Source organism: Scatophagus argus, chromosome 18 (genome assembly GCF_020382885.2).
Source record: "Scatophagus argus isolate fScaArg1 chromosome 18, fScaArg1.pri, whole genome shotgun sequence".
Taxonomy (NCBI): Eukaryota; Metazoa; Chordata; class Actinopteri; family Scatophagidae; genus Scatophagus; species Scatophagus argus.
Window position 1 is genome coordinate 16,021,325 of NC_058510.1, and position 23,437 is coordinate 16,044,761.

General features: G+C 40.1%; 1 protein-coding gene across 3 annotated transcripts; it reads left to right on the forward strand.

Annotated features, from left to right (window-relative positions):
• Nucleotides 1-1,978: 1,978 nt before the first annotated feature.
• waca (WW domain containing adaptor with coiled-coil a) lies at nucleotides 1,979-18,714 on the forward strand. 3 transcript variants are annotated; one of them, XM_046371491.1, is made up of 13 exons: nucleotides 1,979-2,241; nucleotides 2,438-2,468; nucleotides 3,329-3,521; nucleotides 8,259-8,350; nucleotides 9,075-9,190; nucleotides 9,296-9,408; nucleotides 12,135-12,389; nucleotides 14,300-14,422; nucleotides 14,715-14,866; nucleotides 15,244-15,368; nucleotides 16,842-17,034; nucleotides 17,155-17,282; nucleotides 17,373-18,714. In XM_046371491.1, exons 1-13 carry the CDS (start codon nucleotides 2,201-2,203, stop codon nucleotides 17,440-17,442), a joined length of 1,632 nt encoding a protein of 543 aa, XP_046227447.1. In that variant the 5' UTR covers nucleotides 1,979-2,200; the 3' UTR covers nucleotides 17,443-18,714. The 3 variants fall into 3 exon arrangements, with proteins under 3 accessions (XP_046227447.1, XP_046227445.1, XP_046227446.1); XM_046371489.1 differs by having other exon boundaries at nucleotides 1,981-2,241; nucleotides 16,839-17,034; XM_046371490.1 differs by having other exon boundaries at nucleotides 1,983-2,241; nucleotides 14,718-14,866; nucleotides 16,839-17,034.
• Nucleotides 18,715-23,437: the final 4,723 nt, after the last annotated feature.

Genomic DNA, 23,437 nt, shown 5'->3' on the forward strand with positions numbered 1-23,437 from the left:
GGTATTGTCAATCATCAACTTGCTCCTAATTCGCTGCTCGCCGACAGGACGAAACAAAACAATCGCATTTAGACTGACTAATTCTTTGACAAATGGTGTTTATAGACATATACAAATATTTACAAGAAACTGAAATCTACAAACAAAAAAAGTTGATGATTATGTTTAGCTGTTTTATTCTAAAACATAGGCTATTTGCATTCAGTTTAATAATTACAATTGAGATTGTTTAATTCCAGCAATAGATCTGCGTCAAATGAGTATCATTTATTGATTTTATACTTATCAGTCCAGGCAGCCCATAGTTTAAAACAGCCCTGATGAATGTCTGTCAAGCTTTTGTATCTGCTCCCCAACTGTAAAAGCACTGATATCTGAGCTATCACAGTATTTTATTTGGCTGTATCTGTTAAGTGTTAACATTTATTTATTTGCTTATTTGTTTGGTTCGCTGTTTGATTGATTGATCCTAATTTTATTGAGTTTTGCTGCTTCAAGATTTGAGATATTTAAGTGGTTTGATACCTCCCCCTACAGGTTATGTTAAGACAAAGGTAGTCAAAGACCATAGAGGCACTTGAAAAGGACGTGATTCAGCCTAATAATTATTCTAAAAAATAAATAAAATGTGTCTTAAAATAGCAGAGGTTACACTAGTGTATTTCTTCAAATCACGGTCCAGTATATAATGCCACTGGCCGCATATACAGAGAAATCCAACAGCTGTTTTATTAAATTTTGCAAACAAATTACTGGCCACCTGAAGACAGACAGAATTTTACTTTATTGTAAAATTGGGCAGGCACACTCACAGAAACCTGTGAGTGTTTGTGTCCGTTTGTGTGTGGACAAGTTCCAGAAATGTGCTAACAATGGAAGCCAACCCCTTTTGTTCCTAATTGTCACCCGTTGTGTTCCAAAACTGAACCACGGCTTCTTTTGTCCCCAGCCTAGTATATGATGTGGGATATATTGTCTGTGAACAATGGGGCCCAAAAGCCCCTTTTGACAGCTACTCCCTCTGAACCACCAATACAACCACAATATGAAGAGACAGATCCGCATGTAGGCCAAAGTGTAAACGATCATTATCTTTCCAGAATATGTCCACGGGACTTGTAGTCCACATATTTGTATTTCTACACTGTAATTCTTCTTCTTGGGCATGATTATATTTGATCTCATTGTGATGTTTTACGGTATTACTGTTGTCTTTAAACGTAAAGCTGTATGCAGAACTTTTCAAAGCTAAAAACAGTGACTACTAAAATGAAATACAAGCTAGGCTTGTTTACTTATTGTTAATACTTATTTTATTCCGTTGTGCCCATAGCAAAAATACTTAGAGTTATATGTGATTATTTGTGGCTTCTATCTAGTTAATAAGTTAACACAACAAAATTTAAAATTGTTATAGCGATTCTATAACTTTCCCTGCGATGTCAAAGTACAATCACTAGAGGTCAGGAGAGAACAAGTCACTGCTCAATGTAGGCCTGTAATGGCTATAAAACATGAGCCTTAAAATACAAATGGACTTCACACCCTCACAAATAATTCTAATAGTTAAAATGCAATAGTGGGTTGAAAACGAAGAGTTAACCTACACAAGTGAGCGAGCAAATGGCTTATAAGTTTTTATAACGACTCAACTCCAGCCAGTGCGTGTCCCGGATGTTGTCTTCGGAAGGGGGATGTGGGGTTGCGGATAAGGTTGCCAGGTCCGTACAATACCCACATCTGTCAATCGTATTTGTTAGTTGTTTTGAAATTTCGTGTAAGTATTGTTGATAAAACCCTGACATCTTAACAGGCTTCTCGAAGTTTGTAATATTTCATACCTCCCAAATCTGTGTACTACAACTCAGTGCATATTTAACTAATTGTCTTAGATTTTGGTGTTGGTTCTGAGGTTCCATTGACTTATGAAGGCTCTCTAATACTGGTGAACGTGTATCTGGCAACCCTGCGTGCAGCTCCGCTGCTACGTTTTCTCGGCAGATAGAGACACTGCTGTGTGTGTCTGAGTGGGAGATGGACTGAGTGAGGGCGCTCTTTCGACCAGTGCTGCTGATAGCATTGAAATACTCACAAGCTAGGTTGAAATAATTGACGATTCCAGGTCGCTGTATCAACAAGAAAAATATAGTACCGTTATCAGTCTTTCACATCCCACTCCAAACACACTAACACGGCATTGATGGTAATGTATGCAAGGAAACAACCGAGACTCGGCGATGGGTAAACATCTTTTTTTAACGTTACTTATTCAGATTTTCCTTTTCCTCGTAGCTACGCTTTGACAATCCGCCATTTTTATTGAAACCAAAATAAGTATCTTGAAACTTAAACGCCCAGCTGTTGCAGCACATTCAGGTATTTCTCAGCAGTGACATGCGAAGCTTCTTGTTCACAACACTTTTCTTTATGTTTGCAGGTGCGACCGAAGAGATTCTCAGCCCTATCAGGTACTTGTTAGCTAACGGTAGCCTGCTAGCATGCTAGCAGCAAATAAGATTAAAATGGACACTCTAGTTCAGGCTTCTGTGGAGCACAACAGGCCCCAGTCAGTGCGGAAAATAAGTGAAAAGTAAATTATTTTATTTGAAATTGGAGTCTGAGCACGGCAAATACTTCCTAACATAAATATTGTCAGCTAAAGATAACACCGAGTGAATGTATTCGTCGAATTCAGCTGTCTTGGAAATGGTTCAGGCGAGTTTTATTACAGCTCGAAGCTAATGATAGCCTGTTACTGTTAGCTTATTTGCTAGCCAGTCCGATTAGGGCCTGACCGCAATCTGTCATTTTAAGGATATAGCTAGCTAAGCTCCCGAAACATCAAAGTGCTCTAAACATATACTACAAACCAATGCATTAAGAGTTAAATGCTCAGTACAGTGAATAAGACATATCTAACGCAAATGCTAGTTTGTCTAATGAATGTTGTTTACTTACTTAACGTTATTATCAGAAATTTGAAATGTGCATATATTCATAAGCACATTGTTTCCAGGAGATAAACTAACCAACAGCCGCATTAGTATAGTTATTAAGGTTATTTAGTAATGCTGCGCTAGAAAGAATTGTCAAAGATTATCTATTTTCTTTCAAATCATAAATAATTATGTGCATGAATAGAGATTAGCTTTGCAATTTTAATTTATTGCTTTTTTAAACTTAAAGTTAGGTGCACGCGTACTCTGACATTATAGGAGCGGACATGATGTCGAACAAGAAGATGAAGGATTTGATAATGATGATGGGTTGAAATCATTGTTGGCCCAAGATAATAGATTGTAGTGAGGTGTTTGATTTGTGTTTACAGACTCTCAAATACTCATCTAAGAGCCATCCAGGAGGGGACCACCGACATGAAAAGATGCGAGACTCCTCAGATGTTACTCCTCCTTGCAAAATGCTCAGGAGGTCTGACAGCCCTGAAAACAAACACATCGACAGCACTGGGCACAGCAGAGCAAAGGCTGTCCACGCACATCGGGCCAGAGACAGGGATGGAGGTGAGACGCAGTGGTTATTCAGGACAAAACTGGTTTAAATTAAAATCTAATTACTTACTTTGATGGCTACAGATAACGCGGTTGTGTAAGCCAATAAACATTGAAACTGACAGATGTAATTTTAGATCAAACATGCATAAGAAAGATCTGAACTGTATGAATTTCTGTTTAATCATAAACATTTTAAATTTAACCAGTCAATACTGACAATCAGATGTCTGCAGTTGGTTGAAAATTGTGTCTATCATGGGAACCAAAATCCTAGATGTTTTGTGAATGTATTTGAGTCATTCACAAAATTCTTCCCAAGCACTCAGGTGTTGGAGGAAATATCTTGTGAGAAGAAGTAAGTGTCTTTTTGCACTGTTCAGACTTAATACTGAATTTGATCTGTAGTTGACCATATGTCAGAAACATTTTATAGAATTTTTAAGAATATTTCCAGCAATGGAAAGCAGAAATTCATACATGGGGTTTGACAGTTTTAAATCTTGTTGTGGTATGTTCTTTCCCAGATAATGTAAACATAAACAAACAAAGCATACCCCAATTACCCAAAATTTGGTTACCTTCCGGTCAAAGGTCTGATCTATGCATGTGGTGTCAGTTTGGTGGATGAGAAAGCATCATTGCGGTGAATCTTAAGTTGGTTCACCGTTTGATAGTTCTGTGTTGATTTTGTAAACAAAATGTTTTGTGTAGCTGTTTCCTCAAAGTGGGACATTAATGAAAGATTTGCATGACTAATATTGAGTTGCGGCAGTTGGTGCTCTGCTTTCAACATCTGTCTGCGGACAAGATGGCTACAAAACAACTATTATGTACAGTATTACAGCGTTTCCCTTGCTGACAGTGAGGCCTGGTAGAGCTGTTGCCAGTGGGGTCGCTTATTCTATAAGTGAATATTTGAATTGCGCAAAATTATTGAAATTCGTATACAGATTTTAAGGGATGTGGTGCTGCATTTTATTTCGAAATATTTGAGATCTAATTTGGGGCTGAGCCTTTAGCCTGTGACACTGACAGATAAAAACATCTGTTGTCAGTAGCCATTAACCTCTGAGGAAAGGAGTATAGATGTAAACAATGTTGAAAAACATGCATAAGCCATATTGAATAACTCTACAAGAGTTAATCTAAAGAAAGATTTATCATCTCATTTTAAAGTTGAGCTGAGTCAAAGGTGTAAACGCATGACTCATCTCTGCAGCTTGTTTTTGCATCTTCAGCCTCATTGTTTTGGTTTTTTGGACCACAACTTTGTTTTGGTTCAGTCTAAACCCTGTCATCAGCTGCAGGCTGCCATTTGCAACAGACATGCTCACCGCCTGCAATTTAGCAGCTGAAGACCCAGCTAATATTTCTTAGGGGCTGGAAAAGACTGAAACTGAGTCAATTGGATATGGTCTGAATATTGTACTTACTTATATCAGGTGACCAGAAACATGACTTCAAATGAATGCTCATGTTGCTCTCCGTATTCTAGATATGTAAACAAGCACAACACATTTGTGTGTTGCTGCATGTTGTGAACTTAATAAGCTATCACTCAAAAAGAACATTTCTGCTTTCTCTGCAGAAACTTATGATGATCTCTGTTAAGATTTGTGAATCTTTATATTTTGAGTTGTTTATCTTCAGTCAGTTATAATTCTTAACAGAAGAAATAATATTTGGTGAGAAATTCAAACAGGTTTAGAATTTTTAAAAAAGGTATGGAATAGCTTAATGTCTGAATGTAATTTTTAGCTGAAAGTATGAAATGTGGAACTTTTGAACATTCTGTCCATTATTTTAACTGGAAAAGTTTGAAAACACAGGAATATTTTAGAAGGTATGGAGTTTTGAAGTTTCTACATTAAAAAATGTGGAAGGCATGAAAAGTGCTGAAAAAGGCTACAGAATAAATAATAATGAAGAATTCTTTTATACAAGATCATAAGTACTCAACAGTATGGATCTTAAGTTGTATATCTTACGCTGCCGATGTGTGCTGAACTTGAGAGCTGTGTTTCCTTAATCAACTCTATACATATTGAATTCTGTGGGGTTTACGAAACAGATCAAAAGCTGTGAGGAAAGCCAAATCATGAAAACGCATTAGATGGTCTGTTTCAATATCAGCTACAGGTATGAGTTCTATATAAGTTGATGTTTGCTTCTTTCAGGTTAGGTTGGGGCATATTTTGTCTGTTAGAAACAGTCTGTTTTAATTTTGCACATGCAGAAATGGAATCTATAACGTTGCTGATCAGAACAGCTAATGTAATCCATATTCTTCATGATTCTGCAGCAGCTGTGCTGACTGTTATATGCTGCTGGTCCAGTCTGGTTGACAGCGTGAGAGTAGCTGTCGAGGTGAATGTTAACTTTAAGTTTTATCCTTTTTTTCCCCATTTATGTTTGCCTAATACTTACATTAATAATATTTTTAAGACAGAGTAGCTTATTAGTACCTAAGAATGTCCCTGCTGTGTCATATTTTGAATCCATTCACTCTTTGCTGAAAAAGGATTCTTCGAGCTCTGAGGCTAACAGATGGATGGATGGATAGATGGTCTTTCTTGGTAGTGGGAAATTCCTGTGTTATAGCAGCACAGTAACAGGCAATGCACAGGACAGTAACACACAGCGACATCATCACCAGCACAGAGAAGAATATGCATCAATATAAGAAGTTAAAAACTCTACACATATAATACAAAATGTACCAAAAAAGCTCAAAAATGAATACAAGGGAAAAAAAAACCTTTGGTATAATACTTCTTATAATAAGTATTATATGCATAAAGATGTGCTAATTCACTGTGAGTAATGTAAAAAGATGTGCATACACATCTGAATAATGTATAAATGTGTGTTAGTTCACTGTGAATAATAAAAGAAGATCGATAAATTCACATGAAGTTATTGGAGGAGCAAAACAGAGTGGAGTTTGTTGTAACAAACTGTAAAGATGAGAGTTCTCTGTAAGACAGAGGCAAGTTGCTGTACAGAGTTATTGCCTTGGGCAGGAAAGATTTCCTCTATTGGTCCTTGTGACAGCGAAGCTAATGAATCTCTTAGGATTTATCTCTTTCTAATTTAGTATTAGGGAGGAACAATTTAGAAAACTCTCAAGCAGCAGCCCTCTCATTTTTAGTTGGCCCCCACTGTCACTTTTGCTGGTAAAAATGACAGACTTCAAAGGTGATGTATTCATGTCATATTAAAGTTAATTCTGTAATGGCTAATAGGAGGCTATCAGCTGCTGTCGGTTTGACGTGGTTTCTGCAAGCAGACATTTGTAATCGGTCAAAGATCGATTGTGAATAGTTCAAAGTTCTGTAAGACCAGTGGAATGAGACTCCTCTGAGAAATGACCTAAAGGCATCACATCAATTTCAGAAAAATCTTCTGGTCAAACTAGAAGCTATATCAGTTGTGTACTCATCAGCTTAATAGGTTTAAATCTGGGTCACCACTATTTTTAGAGGGGTGTACCTCCTTCCTCAAGTCAGTTTGCTTGGGGGACCCCTCAGTTTTTTATGAATCAATCTGTATGTGAATTGAACAACATTCCCTTGAGCAAATTTCTAACTTCAAATACACAGATTTTTAATTTCTGCCAACCACTGTGCATCAGAGGTGTGGTACACCTGCAGAATGCTACTGAAATAGAGTCATTTCTTAGTTTCTGTGATGCTCTTTTTGTGTCACTTGTTGATATACAATGACGTCAATTATTGAAACCGCTGTTGCACAATGTGCACAACTGTACATGTTAACAGCTTAGAGCAACTTAGAGCAGCCACAGTATCTGTATGATCATGTAGCTGTTTGGGGTCTTGCCTTCATTTTTCTCAGGTTTCAGCAAAAATAAACCTGAAAATATTCTGTGGGCAGTCATATCAACAACATAGCAGCTTGTCGCTGCTGTTTCAGTGTCTCTATCTGCAGAATGTACATGACATAAAAAAATTACCAGGTGCAGGGCAGCTTGCGTGGCTCAGGCATAAGATGTGGACACAGACAGACTGGTGCAGAGATGCCATGACAGTTTACACTTTTACAAGGAAAGAAAGCACAACATTTTGTGTTTAATGCCGAATTTACAAAAAGGCACAAATGATGAAGAATTTGCTGCAGCCATTTCACTAAGCTTATTGAATTTCTCCTGACTCAACAATTCTCAAAATTGTATGATTTTGAAGGGAGTCTGGGGATATTACCGTTGCTTGTTCAGTAGTGAAATCAGTTGTTCACAAACATCTGTTGTGTACACATAATTTGCATTACAGCAAACCAAACAGAGATCAGATGGTGTATAACCTATTTGCCTGTTGTGTAGGTGGCCCAGGATGTTACGTACATGCTGTTTAATGAGAATGCGGTTCTATGTTGCTGAGATCCTCTTTGCGTGTGGTCTGAGTGATAAGATCTCCACCTGTACCTACAGCTGTCGACTTGTAGTGGTATCACTCAGGCCAGATGTTAATACCAGGTCTGAAAATTCTTTGTGTTCGCTCTCCACTTTTTACTAATGGTGCTGATGTAAAAGTTAATTCAGTGTTTGACAACCTTTTTTAACTTGATTTTTCTGGGGCAGCGAGTGAGCATTGATGGCCTTAGGCTGGTGTGTGTGCATTTTGTTGTTGTTCTCAGCCAGGTTGACAGTTACGTGTCTGTTAAGTTGGCACAGTATTGTTGTTGGCTGTTACTGATGATTTCTTTTCCTCTCCTTGTGTTCTGTTGCAGGGACCAGTTATTCTCCGCAAGAAAATTCTCACAACCACAGTTCCCTTCATAGCTCCAACTCACATTCTAACCCCAGCAAGACCTCAGACACAGTAAGTGTTACCTGTGCCTTGGTAATGAACTGAACAGCATTTTTTCTAGTTGCCTGAATTGTGTTTATTGTGGCTGCTGTTACGTAGTTTCACAGTTTTGATGTTAGATTTTGTTGTAGTAAAGAGCATCACATAAAGAGACTTCTTCTTTAAACACCCCTACTTAGATAACAATGATAACATCTTGTAAAAATGTATTTTAATCTGTCGAAGGAACATTTTTTTAATGGCAAAAAATCTTTTTCTCCTCAATTGATCTGTATTAAAAAAAACAAAAGACAAACTGACAATACAATCCTGCTGTTGAGCACTACACCACCAAGGAGAAAATCCTGTGGCCGTATGAGTGTAATGTTGTGATGTGCACTCGAACAGTATTGATAATCGGTGTATTGCCATTCAGATGCCCATCACAGTGAAAGTGAAACATTATGTGATGGAGGCTCTGCTTTACAGCATAATGTGGTATCACAGTGCAGGAAATGAGCAGAAATCACCAGGACCTTTTTAAAAAAAATGTTTCACATTTGTCACCTTAACATTTTATAAAAAAAAACAAAAGAAAAAAGCCCAGCTATAACTGTCTGCCATCACCAATATCTCTTGTACATTTCAGATTATATTACAAGCTGTTGCATCATATCTCTGCAACACACACACACACACACACACACACAATTGGTTTCTGTCTGGCTGGCCTCATCTTTATTTCTTTTTATCTCAGCCTTACGAACCTGGTGACGACTGGTCAGAGCACATCAGCTCGTCTGGAAAGAAATACTATTACAACTGCAGGACAGAGGTGTCCCAGTGGGAGAAGCCCAAAGAATGGCTTGAGAGGTAGCTATCATCCCTTTCCCCAAACCACTTGTTTGTACACACTTCATTTTAATCAGTGTCATGAAGGTAGGAGAATTTGCTAATGCTTGTATCTATGTTTTGCAGAGAACAGAGACAAAAAGAGGCAACAAAGACTGCGGTTGTCAACAGTTTCCCCAAAGACAGGGACTACAGAAGGGAGGCTATGCAAGCATCGGCAGCACCTGGCTTTAGTGCAAGTAAGTGTTCCAACACATTGGTCTGCTGTGACTGATCATAACAAATTGCACGTCTGTGTATTTTGTTGCTTGGCTTGGTTGACCCATAATATCAAGTGTTTTCCATCCATGTCAACCTCTTTCTACAACTTTACCTGAAAGTCTTAAGCATTGTTACTGGTTGGTCGGTGATGACTATTGTTGAGCTGACCTTTGGCTGATGAATGCTAAGGAACTGCTTACCAAAAGACTGAGACTACAAGTAGCTGAACTTTACATGCTGATGTGGTTTTGAGCAACATACTGTGGCTATGTGCTAAAACTAATGTGGGCCAAAGTATTTCAAAACATCAGAACAATCTGGACTTAAATCTCAAAATAGGTTATTTCAAGTCCTGGAGGTGTGATTCTGATCCTACAAAATTAGGCTATGGATTGGATAATACAGTCCTAACAGGAATCCAGATCAAATTATGTTTCGAGGTATTTCAAAAGTCTGAATTGGAGATTATGATAGTTTTGGTGCTTAAAAAAAAATCAAGGTGAATTTAAAGATGTATGGGATAAATAGCACATATTTCATCGTTGTCTTCTTCAGTGTTGAAGTAAATTGTGAATTGAACACAGACAGTGTCAAAACAACATCAGTTCCAAATTAAATAATTAACCAATGTAGCCAGCATATTCCGTCTGAGCCACTGTACAGTATGTCCCTTTCAAGCCACCATCACTTCACAGTTGTAGCACTTTTGTCTTCTGCTCTTTTAATTTTTTTGCTACACTATGTAAGCCTCCAGAGCAGCACACAGAGTGCTGCCTTTCATTTTCTTTCTTTTCCTCTACGGTTTTATTCCTCTGGTGCTGCAGTTTTGACCTCAAAATAAGTGAATGTGCATACAAACTGATTTACTCTTCCTAACATTTTCCTGTCTGTTGTAATAAAATGCACTATGGTTTTGACAAACAGTTCAATATAAAGACTGCATATCTAGATTCTGTGGTCTTCATGGTCTCTAGATTAGAATGATCCTATCTGAAAATTCTGATGGGGGGAAAAAAGAACAGAATTGAAGGGGATGTTTAACAATCCAGTTATAATTGTAGCCTGCTTGACATTCAGAGTGTTGTACTCATATTTGCACATTCAGTATGTGCCCCTGTCTGAATTAAGAAAAGAAAGAAAACCAGTGTATCTTGGTGGTTGTCAGTCACTTGTCACTTGTAGTTTTAGCAGTTTAGGTTGGTCACAGACATTGTAGTGACATAAACACAAGTGCCAAACAGGAGGTATTCAGCAAGGCTTCCCCTAAAATTAAAAATTCCCTTAGTTATCTGCTGTGTGTGTGGAAAATCATGCACAAGTACATTAAAGCAGTGCAGAATATTTTTACAGCACAGTGCTTCTGTTGTTTAAGCTACTCAAGCTATCCTTGAATAGATTTTCGTACATCATGAATAACGTCTTATAACTCAAGTTAGAACCTGAATACCTATGAACCACTTCCCAAAATACTTGGCAGGCTTAAATCTCAATTCAAATCTTCAGACTTTATTACTGAGAGGTAATAAAGACTCATCTTATGGACCCATGGAGGGCAGCTTGCCAGCTTGCGGCTCATTTCACCTCAGCTCTCTCTCTGTGTCTATAGCTGTACACAGTAATCCTGCAGCCATGTGTTGCATTGAATGATGTTGATGTGATTATTTGTGATCTCCGCTGAGGATTTAGTAAAAAATTAACTTAAGCTGATGTGAAACTCCTCATTGTTTATGGGGGGAGGCTCTGTTTACGTTATGGGTGTAAAGTCACACTGGATGTTAGGTTTGAGGTCACAGCATGGAAAACAAAAACTGTGCTAAATTACATTTTTGAAAAATAAAACACTAGGCCTAGTTGGGTGCCACCACTCGAAATTGCCTTGATTGCTGCTGACTTGAGTGCAACATTAAGATAACATCTGTGTGTGGTGCACCTTGAAGTGATGCACAGGAGCAGGGGAAGTGGAGATTGATGGAAGAAAAACTCATACTCTTCCCCAAACTCCTTAACACAATGCACAACAGTTTGATCTTGCCATGAGAGGCAATGCTTGGTGAAATGTCAGAGGTCGGATGGGGCTGCAGAGTTTTTAGACATGTAGATTACAAACTTCCCTGAAGTTAGCCTAGCTGTTTATGTGCATTAGCTATGTATGACTGAGTATGCATCACTCTACACAATTAGTCTCAAATACTCACTGCAGGAACCAGAAGAAAAACTTATTTTTGACTAGTGGCCAACATACTCCATTAATGTTGCAAAGTAATCTATGGACAAGGTGCTCTTTCACGGCAGTATTTTGTCAGATGACTTTGCATTGGGTGGACGAGAGGGGGGGGGGCATAGGATCGTGTTGCAAAAAACAAAAAATGAACCTTGCTCAAGTTTTGCTGGAAGGCATTGCGTTTTTGCCAGAGCCATCTGCGTTGGCACCCTCTGTGTCGCCAGCGTGACAGTGTTGTGTTATTTCACACAGGATTGAAAGCTGCCCTAACACAGCCTTAAGGCTCATTCATACCTTCTGTGATATAAATTTCATCAGTTGCTGCAAGCCTGCAAGGGTCTGCAGATCAAATTTGTGACTGCTTTGTGCTTGTGTATCTATGTACATACCCTGTTCATTATCAGGCATTATCATTTTGGAGAAAATTGATTTGTGAGGCTGTCCCTGTTGATAAAATGACATCCTCCTTCCTACTTCCTTCAGAGTCAGCCCAGGTGGAGAAGCCTGCAGCGACCCTTGGCTCCCAGTCCCAGTCATCATCCTCAGGCTCAGGGAGCTTGAACCCCTCATCAGGTCCCCCTGGATCATCTGCCTCCACAGTCCCCGTGTCCCCAGTCCTGCAGTCCCCCGCTCCTCCACTACTTCAAGACCCCACCTTGCTTCGCCAACTCCTCCCAGCACTTCAGACTGCCCTGCAGCTAAACAATGCCAGTGTGGACATGGCAAAAATCAACGAAGGTAAGAAAAGTGGAGACGATGCTCTGTTACATTCAGCTAGTCACAGTGGCAGTGTTTGAGGGACTCTACTTACAGGACGACAGGTTGAAATTGTATGCTGTGCTCCTGTTGGCTTCTGGTCTGACTGGTCGTTGTTGGAGGCTTTGACATGATAATCTTTCTCTTCGGTTTGAGCACAGTATTGAATTCTATCCAACTTGACATCCTCTCAGTATTATGGTGTTTGTAATGCTGTCTGGATGGAGAATTCCCCATTGCTGGTGCACACTTAGAAACATGTTTGTGTGACTACATTGGAAGACTGAAGTGTCTGTTGCTGTTCTAATGGGTGCACTGGAATGTAATGTGAAAAGCATGCTATCAGAGAGGGCTGAGACACAGTAGCTGTAAGTGTGAAGATAATGACATACACTTTCACGTGTTTCAGAGGCTGCCCTAGAAGGCAACTACTGAAATGTGTGCCAGCAACTGCGATGCTCTTTAACCGCTCTACAAGCACTTCTGTTGTGAGTTATGTGAATGGCTAGCCTAACAATCAGTGTTGTGCCAACTCTGAGTGGAAATCTTGGCTGACATTGTCGAGGGCACCTCTTGCATCCTGACTGCCTAAGTCTTAAGTTATATGATCCAAGCCAAGGAACAGCAGTACATATACTTCTATAGCCTGAATATCTGAGGAAGAAGTTAGAGAATCTGAGAGAAGTCTCTGTGGCCTAGTGGTCTTTCTGTTGTCAGGTGTTATGACATGTCAGCTTTAACATTTAGCATTGAATAGGTGATACACATTGTGATTTAAGCTAGCCTACCTTCACCACTGAGTTTCAAGCTATAGTTGACAGTTTGCTGCATACTGACAGTTCGTCAAGCAAGAGTGTGCATTTAAAGTCAGTGCTGTGCTGATCGTCGCTGTATTAGTACACACTGATGACTTCATCATAACAGCTCCCACACGGTAACTGATGGGGGATCTGAAATTAACCGGACGCAAGTGACAGTCATTTTTATTAATTAAGGCTGCACAATATAATTACTTGCTTCTCATGGCCCATGCCAATTAGACAATTGATAATTACACATTTTTGTATTTTAATTCACACCTGAGGGTAAGAAACACTAAGATGCAGTGAACAAAGATGGATGATTTCATATCCCATAGCTCTGACTTCTCCAAATGTAACTGACACCACTGTCACAAGAACAAAGAACCCTTGTTTTTTAGTAGTACGGTTCTAGTAACTACATAAAAAAACTTTGCAAATATGCATGCAATTTTCATAGAGCATTTTGCCCAAGATACAAATTAAACACTTTGACAATCTGCTGAATCAGGCAGTATTTAATACATCAATATTAAATACTTTCTAGAACAAAAAGCATATGGCTGCATAGTCTGCCAATAAAACACAGTGGCAAAAAGCATGTAGTAGACAAGTCGGTAAAAGCAGTTTGGCTTGAATTATCATCTCTATTTACTGGTTATACTTTCATCATCAGAATAATGCATAATAATAATTATCAGCCCTGCATATGTTGTCTGTCCCTATTAATCACTTGAAATCTACAAACCAGCAAAGGGGAAAACATGAGTGCGGTGTATATTGTGTCCATATGTTTAAAAGCTTATATAAAGCAAGTGATGAAATGCCCATGTTACTCTGCCAGTCCATGGTGTGGAAAATCTATTGTTACACAATCGTAAACATTAACATATTTGTAACACTTCTCTCAGCTCATAGCATCACAAGGTATTGTGTGCTTTGTGGCCTGTTCAATCTGAGGGACATTTTTACTTAACATATTTATATAGGATGCATATTACTGAATTTAACTGTCAAATTCACTGTGATGCACTGTAGACACAATTGTATTAACAGGATGAGCTAACAGTGTGTCTCTCTGCCCCTCTCTAGTTCTCACAGCTGCTGTCACACAAGCTTCATTACAGTCGATGCTCCATAAGATCCTCACTGCTGGACCTTCAGCTTTCAATATCACTACTATCCTCTCTCAAGCTGCTCAGCTGTCCAACCAGGGTAAACGAAGCATGTCTGTTCCACTACTGTATGCATGTATAGGCAGTTATGTGTGCTGTATAATAATTACTTTGGCTAGTGAGAAGAGGGTAAACCTTCTGGGTTTCTTGTGAGTTAAAAATGGTCCACTGAATTTGATGGTATCAGCTAACAGAAAATCAATTTTTAATGACAATTGCAGTCTTTTAAGTTTTCACTGATCATCTGTTCGCTCATACAGTTTCCTGCAGGGTGTTAACTGTAGTCGATTGGATTGATCCCCCGATTGTCTTTCTTGTTTGTGTGCCTCAAGCAGCTCAGCAATCCAACCAGTCACCTATGTCATTAACATCGGACGCTTCATCGCCCAGATCTTATGTTTCTCCGAGGATCAGCACACCACAGACCAACGCTGGCCCCCTTAAACCCCTCCTCAGCACGCAGCCGGTCATCTCGCAGCCAAAAGTAAGGCACAAAAATTTTGTTTTCACCAAGCTTGTGCAGCCTCCGGCAGGGTGAGGAAAGTTAGCCAGCAGGATGAATTTTAAGACACTTTTCTTTCTTAAGGCATGAGGAGTCTGTTGAATTTTTGTGGTATATGCTGAAAGAAGCAGAAGTTGCAAGTAAGCACATACAGTCTGCACTGCAAAAAGGTGACTGGCATTGAACTGAATTTCTGTTGTGAGGCAAGAGTTAACTGTGCAATGACAGACTAGAGAAAGAAGTGATGGAGTGATGCATGTTGATGAGGAATGAGAGAAGCTCACGCACTTTTATGTGTAAGCTTGAGTTTTGTGGAAAGGACTTGTTTTGATGCAGTGTTTCTAACTTGCTGTGTTTAGGTGAGCACACCTTCAGTGAAGCAGGCGTCTCATCCCCAGTCCACACCGCAGCAGCCCCCCTCCAGTGATAAGCCGCACAGCCATGATGCCACCACGGCCTCCCCGCGTACCCTGCAGCGCCAAGGGTGGGTAGAAATACACAACAAGTTCCAAAAGGACAAGCAGCATGAGAAGTGAAACAATAGGCAGCCTCAGAAGAGACTTGAGGGCAGTTTGCTAAACATGGCTTTATTGTTTGTGTGATGGGCAACTCTGCTATTATGGAATATATTTATTGTTGACTATACACAGTGAGACTTACTCAGCACCCAAGCTGCTGAATTGTTCTTTGACCAGTACATGCAAGCTTTTCGTCATCGTTGTTTGAAATATTTAAGACATGACTTGTAAAAGCTAAACTGTGTGCGTTGAGTACTGCTTTTATGTCAAATCACTTTCACATGTAGGCAAATGAAGTAGAAATACTAAAGCTACAGAGATGTGAGTCATCCCATTGACCTCAGCTCATGAATGAGTTTTAAGCCAGTTCAGCCTTTGTTGTGCAGTATTGTGGCACCACCTGCTGGTTAATGAGAGAACAGTCAGTGACTGCTTCATGCTTCATTCAGTTGTTTCTCGTCTTTATCCTCTGAAGTCATTCGTTTTGTGTGCAGTTTCCAAAAGGGAGCCAACTTGTGGTCACTACTGTTCGTTACTGCAGTAGGATTAATTTCAATTAAGTCTGTGCAGAAAAGCAAAGCTTTTTTTTTTCCTCTGTGTGTAGCTTTGGCAGATAGAAACACGTGCACAAAGCATTTACATAAACATTAAATCACAAACGTCCGTGTGTGCTGGTAGTTTAGTGTCAAAGGCAGTCATTTCCTCAGAAGTTTCATTATTGAAGTTGGAATAGAAGCTCTCAAGCCACAAGTGGTAAACTGAGCTGCAGTCACTGAGGTGCCTGTGAATAAGGAGGTTTTACAGTTTTTTTTTTTTTCCTGCACTCCTTGATTTCCAACTTGGCATCACTCATAATGTTAGCAACTCCAGGCATTTAGCCATTCAATCTGTGTGGTTGTAGCCCAACATCAGGTCCACACCAGTGTCTTTCAGCCAGCCATCCATCTGACCTGTGTCACTGGCTCTGTCTTTATGGCTTCAGATATTTTTTTCAGTACTTGGGCCGTTTGTATACGGCTGTGTACTGTGTATTGCAGTTTGACAGCACTTGGCGTATCGACACAGACGGACGACTGCAGCAGCAGCTGATGTGCTGGTCAGTGTTTTTTGACAACTTAGAATGCTGTGGAAAAAGTCCTTATTTTCTATCATCAAATTTGTTTTGATACCTACTCAACTCAAGCTTTAGTTATTATTCACATCTATGACCTCATTGACACTGAGCTACTGTACTCAGACACTTGATCGTAGTTATGTTCCCATTAGCAGCGGCCCCTGTGTTTTGTGTTGAGCTTTGTTGAATCTGGTGATCACAGCTTTGGAAGAAAACGCTGCTGAGAACAAGTTGATGGGTCTTCTTTGTGACAGGTCAGCAGTGCCTTCACACACGTCGTATCTCAGTGCTTACATGCTTCTTGAATCTCTGTTGATTTCAGCAGTCAGAGGAGTCCCTCCCCGGGCCCCAACCACGTCGCCTCCAGCAGCAACAACGCCCCCAACTCTGCCTCCGCTCCCCCCATCGCCTCCGCTGCACGGTCCTCCTGTTCCTTCACCCCCACCCTCGCTGCTCACTTCAATGAGAATCTTATCAAACATGTCCAGGGTTGGCCTGCTGAACACGCAGAGAAACAGGTTTGCCCCATTGATATTCCAACTTCATTTCTGTTTGATCAAAATACTCATTTTGTCTGATTCTGGTTTATCATGGCAGCAGCTTTTAAAATAAGTTTTGCGTGTTACAAATTTATGAAGGCATCAAGACTACGTGAAGAGGCTCACACCATGGGGAGCATCTGTATGTCTGAGAACTGCACCGAGCTCAAAAACCTGCGGTCCTTGGTCAGAGTCTGTGAAATACAAGCAACATTGCGTGAGCAGAGGTGAGATATTTAATAGTGACGTGAAAGTAAACCTCGTTCCGAGTGAAAAAAAAAAAAAAACACTAATAATGTTCGTTGTCCTTCCCACAGGATACTCTTTCTGAGACAGCAAATCAAAGAACTTGAAAAGCTGAAGAATCAGAATTCTTTCATGGTCTGAGAACTTCTGGTTGCGAGCTGTAGCAGGCGTTTGGGGGAGAAAGCAGGAAAGACCCATTGCACACATTTGGATGCCGGAGGGAGGGCAGTTGATCGGTTCCTCTTGAGCCCAGTGTCGACACACACAGGAGCTCCAGTCTGGTTGGCTTTGGACCGTTGGGCTGGGAGAACCAAGATGGAAACATGAAGAGCTGTTGTGGGAGGAGGAGGAGGGTGGTTTACAAGACTCGGTTTTTGTAAAAACCCACAGCTGGGGGGAAAAAAAATGTAGATTTCTTGTAGATGTTATTATCTATGTTGTAAATATGTTTTGTAGATTGAAGCCATGGAAAGCCATGCCTATCAGAGCTTTTGACATCCAGACTAATCAACGCCTAGGCGGCTACATTCATTAGCTAGCCTTTTCCTTCATGTTAACTCGTCTGCAGACTTCAAGCTTCATTTCGTCAGTTCATAGATCACTGAACCATTGAGTGTGTGTGACCTGCATGTAAACAGAGGAGGATGTTTGAAGCCATTTATTTACACAGAAGCCCTAGCATAAAGCATCACGCACTGGTGTCGCCCCCACACCCCCAAATATTAGCAATCTGAGTACTCTGTCTAGATTCTCTCGTCCTGCGCCCTCTGTGGGTGAACTGTAACCTCTACTCAGGCGTGGTAAACATCCCCTCTGCAGGTCTGTCATGACTGCTCACAGTGGTTCAGTGATCTATTTGCAGCTTCTGGTGGCCCTGCATGTCCCAGTCTGAAAAAAAAAAAAAAATAAACAGTGCCTGGTGGTGTGGTGGAGTGAGTGATCTTAGAAAACAAAACAAAATGAAGAGATGTGTTGGCGTGCTGCTTTTGGACCATTCCCACTCCTGCTTACCCTCAACCCTGCCCTGTCACACACTCTCCTGAGACATCAACACTTCAACATCCTCCTTCTAGCTTTTGTTGTCATTGTGTTCCAACAGTTTTTTTTTTTTTTTTTTGTTCCTCTTTTTATCCCTCCTGGTTCATTCCTTTGTACAGTCGTTAACACACAGTGGAGTTTTAAGAAGAGGACGCAGAATCTAAAGGTTTTATTTATAAGAGTTGTAGTGACGAGCAGTAAATCACAACGATATCCACGCATTTTAACTCACACCCAGTTTAGGAGCAGTGTATTACAGCTACAGCAGGTTAGAGGCGGATGTATGTGGATCACCTCTTGTGTCGGAGGAGGGCAACAAGAGGTCACAAGGTCAAATGTGAAATGTATGTATTGTAATAAACATGTTCAACTAAAGCGAGCACTGGTTATTTTATTGGAGCTTTAGGTTCGGTTCATAAGCGAGTGCCTTGTTGAAAGTCTTAAGCCTCATTTACCTGCAGAGCTCGTGTTTTGTTTGATCCTATTTGACCAGCAAGAAAAGATCTGCGACAAGCGTGTTGAGCACACGGTTGTTTTTCCAGCACGTCCTTTTCCTCTTTTCTTTGTTTGTTTCCCGCTGTTGAAGAGCAGGGTCCTAAGCTGCAAAGGCCTGTGTTTTTTTTTTTTTCCACCATACTATATTGAGTCTATAACTGAACTGCACCACACATTCAGTAAAGGTGACCACATCATTGCTTTGTATATTGTTTCCTGAAGTATATGACAAATGAAATAAAATATGCCTCTCCAGGGCCATGTTGTTCTTGGGTTATTGATGGTCCCTGTAGCTTGAGTTTCTTGTTTCATTTGAGTCATTTCCATAATGTACTGTATCTTTATATACAGTCAATAGTTCATATGGTCTTAATGAGTTTATGTAGGAAATGCTTGACAGTCTCTGAGCTATGACCCTCATTCTTGCAAAAAATGAGTCCTTGCTGTGTCTAGAGTTGATAAACCAAACAACTTCTCTTTATATCAAAGAAAAAATACAATGATTGCAGCACCAGTTTCATGAGAAAAATAGTGTATGCAATGAATGGTTTTGGATGGATATTATGGATTCATCTACAGCCTAACATGTGAACTCTGCTGCCCCCTGCTGGTGCTTTTATGTCCCGCATCGCAGAGTGGGGAGTCTAACCTCCTCTTTACAAGATTACTGTTATCAGATCAAAGACAAGTGTGGTTCATCCTCCTGGTATTTCCTGCTAGTCTCAACATGCAAAGCCACCTTTTTTTTTCTTTTCTTTTTTTTTTTTTTTGCATTTGCTGTAAGATTTTTTGAACGTGACAGTGTATTAGGATGTGAGAAGGTTTCAGTTGTTCCTACTTTAAGATGAACTGTGTTGAACTTTGTTGAAGACTGTGCTATCATGGGATTTTTCATCCATAACAAAACAGATTCAAGCATTCAAGCCTTCCCTATACTTACACATCATTACTCAGGTAAAGAGCATAGCAACATAATCACTTCTCTTCACCACTACTGCTGTCCATCCCAAATGTGTAACAGTACAAAGGGGGGATGAGGAACAATGCTTTCTTTTCTTTTCTCCTGATTGAGCTACCATCAGTTTTGGTGACAGTAGTGTGAACTGTGGTTCTCAGTAGCCTCATGTGCTTTCCATGACTTATAAGCTATGGCCTCTGGAACTCTAGCCAGAGTTGGGTCAGGTCTCTGTGAAATCTACTTATTTACAATAAGTCATTGAAAATATTGTATCTGAAAGCAACCAACTATATTTGAGTTCCATAAATATTCTTTTTCCTCTATGAACATCTCAAAATATATTCAGTGCAAATACGATTCGGTTAATATATTGAACATTTACAGCTGATCAAATGAAATGACCCTTACAAAAACAGTAGTAACACCTCTGAGTTTTTGTTGCTGCTAATTTTTTAACTGAGGACCACAAAGAGGACGTTGCACGCAAAGCGGACATGCTGAGAGCAGCAACCTTTGACATACAGTAGAACATCTTCGACATGTTCATATTCATGACAAAATGTTTCAGAAACTCAAAAGTGTCATACTTTAAAAATGCAATCAAAAATGAAATGAATGTTAGATTTTACTGTTAATATTACTGTAAGGTCTGATTCCACTCTGCAGTATCTCTAGTCAAAATAATACAGCATAATTACCAAATAAAAATACATCATTTCTAACCCAGGCTTGTGCATAAATAACATATTTTTTATGAACTTGAAGAAATGACTGATGCTGAGTGCGAACTCCTGACTGAAGGCTTTATTTTGTAAATTGTACCATTTTAATTTAAAATGCAGCTGTCATTCAGATATGGCTGTAATCACGTACCATAAAACACAGCCTGATATTATTGTCATGTCTGACCTAATACACACAGGTCTGCTACAGATGTTTTCATTTTGTGTGTAGTGTAGATAACGTGAGGACTTGAACACGTTTCACTGAAACGGACATGCTGAAACGGTTTCAGCATGTGAGAGACTCGAATATCACTCAGGTCCAGGTCACGGGTAATACCAAATTAAACCTACAGAGGGCAGTATCATGTGGAGACGTTCACACATCGTCTCATTCAGTAGATTATTTTCTGAAAGGCATTTTTAAGCTTTAATTAAAACTTGTGTTTAACGAGGAAAAACTGTTAAGATAAAATTATAATATTTTTCTGCTGTATCTTTGTGTGTGAAAAACAGTTTTTGAATACTTGTCTTGTAAGAGTTTTGGCTGAAAAAAGGGACGTCATGCATGCATGAGGACAGTTGGACGTAGTTGTTACAGTTTTGTTTTTTAGTTAGAGCAAGTTCTCAAGTAGAGCATTTGAACATTTTGTCCCAAGAAATTAATTATTATTAATTAAATATTTTTGTGCATCTCTGCATCTGCACCAGTGCGAGCATGTACTATTTCACCTTATTCTGTTGTTCATGTTGTTTGCTTTGTTTTTAGCACTACACATGAATAATACTGCATAACAAATTGCACTCTTTCACTCTTGCTAATTAGTTTTTCCAAGACCTCTCTGTCCTCTTTGCATTAAGCAGACTTGAGTTTGTTTAGCATGTGAAAGATAATTATCTCCAACTGTTTTCAAGGCCGAGAATGAATTCTCACACTGAAGACAAAGCTTATTCATTTGCATATTCAGAGGACATGCATTTTATAATTTTATACCAAAATAGTTTCTTCCTCCAGAATTATATTATCCATGGGGTTGAAAATCCCTCGAAACTGCAGAAGAATATTTTGTCACATTGTCAGGCAGAGCTTGATCGGTAAGACTGCACCACTCCTACAGATCAAACAGATTATCTACAGTCATCTGCGTGTGGGGATAAGAGAACAGAGTGCTACTGAATTAACTCTCCACATAAAACAAGTAAAAACAAAGGTGGATGCCATCAGTTTCCTGTCTCCGAGCTCTCCAGATAAAGTCTGCATGAATGCCACTGAATGCGGAGCCGGTAACCCAATCTGCAACATCAAAGCTGCTGTGAACAGCTTCCCCTGCACATCTACAATATGTATGCGCAAAACTGCTCTGGTGCACGGACTGCTTGCTCCATTATCTTGAGGAGAATAAAATAGATCAGGGAGGATGGAGACAGTCTGCCTGTCTCTCATTCTTCAGAGAGCTTGATACGACTCACATCAAAGAGAGAGGAGAGGAAGCTGAGAGGTGTCGGAGGAAGTCTGCCTGTCCTGGTGTGCATCTTCATGTATCATGAAGTGTGCCAGTTTGAGGTTTAGATCTTCAAAGTGGGAATATGGGCCAGTGAGGATTCTTTCCGTGGGTCGGCTGAGAGCTGTGTTTAAGTTTCAGGTTAAAATCCAATCCAGGTAGACTTGACCTCCACTCCTACTTCCCACCATCTCAGCAGCAACCCAGACCATCGTTGACTCAGCAACAGGGGGGCTTTTGTCTCTGCTGTCTCTATCAGGTCACACCTACAAGTGTCTCCTAATGTGTGAAAGTAGACACAACCTGTGGGGTGTAATCGTTCCCCCCGCCCCACCCTGTGCTGAGAGCTTGTTAACGCTCATCCTCTCAGCATGAGAAGACACACAGTTTTGCTTTGTGGTTGCTGGGAGTGGGCATTTTATCAGCCCTTGTCAAGGTGCTTTTAAATGTTGTCATTCCTTCTTCTTCTACAGTCTGAAAAAGGGTTTAAAGGAGCACTCCACTGTTTTTATATGCCAAGTTGAGTTATGTCACAATGAGTGCTAATTAGCCCGTGAAAACTGTTATATAATGTCTTCTGTAGCCTTGGAGGCAACCTTACAGTCTGAAAAAAGGAATCATGGTAATGTCACTGTGCATGCATTGTGTTAAATGGAAGATCCAGTTTTTCTGGAGTTAACATACATGTATCTAGAGTCCAATAAGCCAAAGAGCAATCTGAACCAATACTTTATGGACAAAAGTATTGGGACAGCACGGTGTTACACCATCGGGGACTTTAATGACATCACATGCTAAATACACAGACAGCTTTGCAGCTGTAACAGCTTCCACTCCTCTGGGAAGGCTTTCCACAAGGATTTGGAGTATCTCTGTGAGAATTGTTGCCCATCCATGCAGTAGAGTGTTTGTGAGGTCAGACACTGATGTTGGACCAAAAAGTCTGGCTCACAATCTGTTCCAGTTGATCCCAAAGGTGTTGGATGGGGTTGAGGTCAGGGTTCTGTGTGGGCCAGTCAAGTTCTTCCACACCAGACTGAGACAACCATGTCTTTATGGAGCTTTGCTTTGTGCACTGGGGCACAGTCATGCTGGAATAGAAAAGGGACCTTCCCCAAACTGTTGCCAATAAGTTAGAAGCATATCATTGTCCAAATGTCTCGGTATGCTGAAGCATTAGCATTTCCCTTCACTGGATGTGAGGGGCCGAGCCCAAACCCTGAAAAATGGCCCCATACCACACCTGAATTCAATAATAAAGATGTGTATCCGAGCAGCTTTGTCCATATAGTGTACTTTGTCAAAAGAAAAGCTCACATCACCTCTGGCCACCAGATGGTGACGTTTAACTGTTCACCACAAGTAAAGACCGGCTTACAGAAATGAGGGTGCCACTCACGGCACTCCCTGGTCATATTTAA

What these genes read in the sequence shown, in the direction of transcription:
- waca (XM_046371489.1), top strand. Translation starts at nt 2,201, where the DNA reads ATGGTAATGTATGCAAGGAAACAACCGAGACTCGGCGATGG. An exon ending in CCAGCAAGACCTCAGACACA is followed by an intron (nt 8,351 to 9,074) that starts GTAAGTGTTACC and finishes TTTTTATCTCAG; the next exon opens with CCTTACGAACCTGGTGACGA. An exon ending in CGTACCCTGCAGCGCCAAGG is followed by an intron (nt 15,369 to 16,838) that starts GTGGGTAGAAAT and finishes TGTTGATTTCAG; the next exon opens with CAGTCAGAGGAGTCCCTCCC.